The 4,425-nt window shown below is 41.8% G+C and overlaps 1 protein-coding gene across 1 annotated transcript; it reads right to left on the bottom strand.

The window, feature by feature from the left end:
- Positions 1–555: 555 nt before the first annotated feature.
- On the bottom strand, positions 556–3,245 carry cited4b (Cbp/p300-interacting transactivator, with Glu/Asp-rich carboxy-terminal domain, 4b). Its single transcript, XM_008431141.2, has 2 exons — positions 3,023–3,245; positions 556–2,195 (listed from the first exon to the last, which is right to left on the bottom strand). The coding sequence occupies exon 2, from the start codon at positions 2,188–2,190 to the stop codon at positions 1,405–1,407; it is 786 nt and encodes a 261-aa protein (XP_008429363.1). The 5' UTR covers positions 2,191–2,195; positions 3,023–3,245; the 3' UTR covers positions 556–1,404.
- Between the last annotated feature and the right edge of the window lie 1,180 nt (positions 3,246–4,425).

The following is a 4,425-nucleotide window of genomic DNA, read 5'->3' as shown; positions in this document are numbered from 1 at the left end:
ATATAAAGGCCACTGGAATTAAACAAAATATATGTCATCACTAGATTTTGGAGCAGAGCAAAGACTGAAAAAAACATCAAATTAACAGAGACAATATACAAAAGACCGGACACAAAAGTCCTGGATCCTATGGAAACTGAACTGAACAGAAATGAGAATGGGCAAGAACCATCAATGATCCAGAACCGTGGTTGTCAAACTAGTTGTGTTTGGGCTGCTGTTAGTCGTTTCTCACAAGAAATGTTAGTTTCCATTACTCTGCAAGACCTTTATTTAACCAGGAAAAGCTCACTTCAAGTAAAAACATGTTTTTCAGGAGCAAATTAACTGCAGTGTTTAATGTAGAGGTTAAAAACAGCTGCAGCCATAAAGACAAGTTGGTCAATCACATCAATCCAAAGAAACAATAATGGAAAAAAAAAAAAGTTTAAAATGAAGGCAGCCATATTGGATTCTGAGGACAAGCCTAGTGAAAAATATCCATCTTGTCCCCTCACCCGCTCCCTGACTTTTACTGACTATAGGAAGAGCTAAGCAATGAATCGAAAGGCAGGCCACACTTCTATCCAGGCCATTTTTATTGATCGTCAAACCCCCTTTCACAAAGACCACCAAAAAAAAAATGAAAAATGGGAACAATATAAACAACCAATAAATAAAAATCTGCATGATTAAGGCGGTTCTACATCTCCAATAGAACACAAACAGTGTGGACATGTTGGAGTTTTACAGCTTCATACAGTACAAGCAGTAGATTTTGTCTTTAGAACATCACATCTTAAAAAGGCCGCACTTTACCAAGAGTTAAGCATTTTACTTGAAAGTGTGCATTTCATCACTAATGATCCACTGTATCGCTTTTGTGATTAAAGATAAAATGAGCATTGCTTTCTTTAATGAAATAATTTTAATATTAAGCCAAACAGAATAGGAAAGTCCATGAGCAGAGAACCTGAATTTCCATATTCCTACCCAAACTTGTTTAAAAAAAAAAAAAAAAAAATCATAAAAACCACTTGGATCCCAAGAACAGAGAAGGTGGCTCTTCTGTATATCAGTTTTCTCAGATAGGAATAAATAAATACACCTTTTTTACTGGTAAACTGTCAGAGAGTCCAGACTTAGAGGCTACATAGTGTCATAGTATTGTTCAGTGGCTTTTGAGATTTTAAGGATTTCTTAGTTACATTCATGTCCAGGATGGTGAACGGTCTCCAGCCACAACCAAACACAAGCTGTGGTTATCCAGAGTTCTCTTTTGCACATCCAGCACTGCAACTTCAGTTTAGTTGTACTGGTCTGTGCTCATGAAATTAAAACCAAACCAACAGCCTCTCTCCATCCTTCCTGGACAATGCTTTCACCTCCTCCTCCAAGTGTGGCCCATTGCAAACAAAGGTCCTTTCAGCAGCTAACAGTGCTAGGTTGCTGCTTGCTCACAAAGTCTGAGATAAAATCAAACTCATTTTGGCCCAGAAAGAGTTCTGGTAACTCCTGGACCCGGTCCAAGCCCAGTTCCATGACTAGTGACGTCAGGACATCCTCGTCAATCATATCCGCGTCCATTCCATTTAGGGCCAGTGCCGGTCCGGCCATGTGCTGCATGCTAGCCAGTTGAGCTGGGTTCATGCGGTACTGGTTTGTAGGCCCCATGTGGTTCCCACCCATAGGTCCCAGTGGGTGTCCATGGTACTGGGTGTTTAGCTTCTGCAGGTGCATGCTGGCCATGAGCTGCTGAGATGTTAACCCTCCATTCATGAATTGTTGTTGCTGCTGCTGCTGCTGCTGCTGCTGTGGATGCGGCGCCTGCTGTTGATGCTGCTGTGGGTGGATATGATGCTGCTGCTGCTGCTGCTGCTGAGGGTGGTGATGCTGCTGCTGCTGCTGCTGAGGCTGTCCATTGTACATCATGTTACCAGAGGTCATCTGGTGATGACCCATCTGGGCTCCGTTGAGCTGTCCGTTCATGGGCCCGCCGACCATGCCCTGGCGCTGCCTAATGACGGCCTCCATGCTGGCCTGGTTGCCTCCATAGTGCATCATGGGGCCGTTGGGAAGCGCCCTCATGCCCTGCTGGTTGGCGTGCTGCTGGTGACCCGCCTGCAGGCCGCCATTCATGACCATTCTGTAACCGTGGAGACCAGTGCCTGCTGAGCTGTGATTCATGGACATCATCATATGATCTCCCATGCCTCCTGCATACAAGCAGAAAACAGTGTAATTTAGGAACAGACAAGCAGCAAAACTCACATAGCAGGTTTGTTACTTAGATGTAATGTCATCTAATTAAAAATAAACAATGTTCTGGGACTGGTTGTTTCAATCTAATGCAGGACTTCTACTGGCAAAACTCCTTTACAAAAGTGTAATATGGGAACATCCTAGCGGAACAAAACGTGTATGGATATTTTGCCTGCTGGCGAAAGCACAGACACACACACACACACACACACACACACACACACAACCCTGCTGGTGCGCTTAAATCTCCAAAAAGCTTCCCTCTTTGTGCCAAAGCAAATAACGCCCAGGTTTAAAATTACAGGTTAACATACGAGGGGCGCATTTTCAGACCGAGAAAAATCTCAACTAAAACGCCGCTTTTTAAATCCCACCTATAATGCACGCCAGCTGAGGTGGATATCTGTTAGATTTTCTTGCACGTAAGGTTGCAACAAAGAACACTGACATCATGCAACATCTCCCCAACAGCTGAATCACCACAAAACCCAACGAGGCGTGCAAACACAATTAAACACATGGTTCGGTTTTTTTGTGTTTTATTCATATTTAGGTTTCCGCATCTAAACACTACATCGGTTTAAATGTTTGTATTCGATATTGCGGAATGATATATTTCCGTTTTGTTGTGATCGACTTTGAAACAAGGGAATCCAAACAATGGAGCAGCAGCACGAGTCCCTGAGACCAACAAATAGCGAAAAAAAAAAATAAAAATCCCCCAATTTCTCCAACAAATCAATCCGATTACTAAATAAAACTAAACACACATATCACTCACCCGTATCCGCTGCGTTTTCTCAAAGTTGCGCGACTTCAGTTTTCCCGTGCGAGGCGAAGCTCCTCCGGATTACAGGACGTATTCCTCGGGGTTACGCTTCATGCTCAAAGCGGGGACGGTGCGCACAAAGACTACTGCATCAGATCTTGAAACGACTGCCTATTTTCTGGGTCAACTCAGGGATTATGTACATCTAAAAAGCTCAGAGGAAGGCAAGTCAGAGGGGAGGTGGAGCCTCGGCGCTGGCGCTTCTTTGTTCCTATTGGCCCTACTTGATATAATTGTGCATGGGCGTAGAGAGAAAAAAGGGGCCGTTGGAGAGTTGGGAAACAGTAGTCAATTTAAATACCATCCACCTCACTCTTTCTTTCTAGAGATCATTGTTTGCACACACAGTGAAATAGATAGATAGATAGATAGATAGATAGATAGATAGATAGATAGATAGATAGATAGATAGATAGATAGATAGATAGATAGATAGATAGATAGATANATAGATAGATAGATAGATAGATAGATAGATAGATAGATAGATAGATAGATAGATAGATAGATAGATAGATAGATAGATAGATAGATAGATAGATATCAAACAATATCTAACAAAGAGAAGCTTATGCAGAATGTTTTCAAACATGAACTAAAGGAGAAAGAGCTTATGTGTAAAAAGTGATTGATCTCACCTTTTAAAATCATGGATTAGCTATAATTTTTGTGTTTGTTTGTTTCCTTTTACTTACTAGCAAATCAGACCAGGGTCTGAATACTAGTAGATCTAGGGCATCAAGAAATAAATGAAGCAGGCTAAAACATTTTAAAGAACACAAAATAAAAAAAAAAATAATAACAATGAACCGGCTTCTATCATTTTGGAAATGGTTAGAAAGCTGTCTTTAAGACTTTGGAAACCGCAGTCAAGATCTCCAGCCACCAATTGACAAAACAAATTGAACAGTGGTGAACTATCCCAGGATTGGCTAATCTACAAAAATCCTTCAGAGAGTGGATTGACTCAGCAAGGACACCGCAAAAGGACATGGAAAAACAACTGCAACAATGGCCCAAAGCCACATGTGGATCAAGAAGAACCTTAACATTTGTCACAAAAACATCTTGACGGACACGACTTTGGGCAAAATATCTTCTGGATTGATGAATCAAAAGTGGAACATTTTGAAAGTGTGCCATTAATCTGGTGTAAAACTAATGGATTCAGAAAAAGAGCATCATGCGTACAGTCAAAGAGTTGATCGGAAGGTTGTAGGGGCGACTGTGGCTTTGTGGGTAGAGTAGTGTCTTGTAATCAGAAAGTTGCAAGTTTGATTCCAGGCTCCTCCTGCCACATATCGATGTGCCTCTGGGCAAAGCACTTAACCCCAAATTACCTACCTGAGCTCTAC

Source organism: Poecilia reticulata, linkage group LG16 (assembly GCF_000633615.1).
Source record: "Poecilia reticulata strain Guanapo linkage group LG16, Guppy_female_1.0+MT, whole genome shotgun sequence".
Classification (NCBI taxonomy): domain Eukaryota; kingdom Metazoa; phylum Chordata; class Actinopteri; order Cyprinodontiformes; family Poeciliidae; genus Poecilia; species Poecilia reticulata.
This window is presented reverse-complemented; position numbering and strand designations above follow the sequence as displayed.

Coding starts and splice junctions, on each gene's coding strand:
- cited4b (XM_008431141.2), bottom strand. CDS start 2,190: ATGGGAGATCATATGATGATGTCCATGAATCACAGCTCAGCAGGCACT.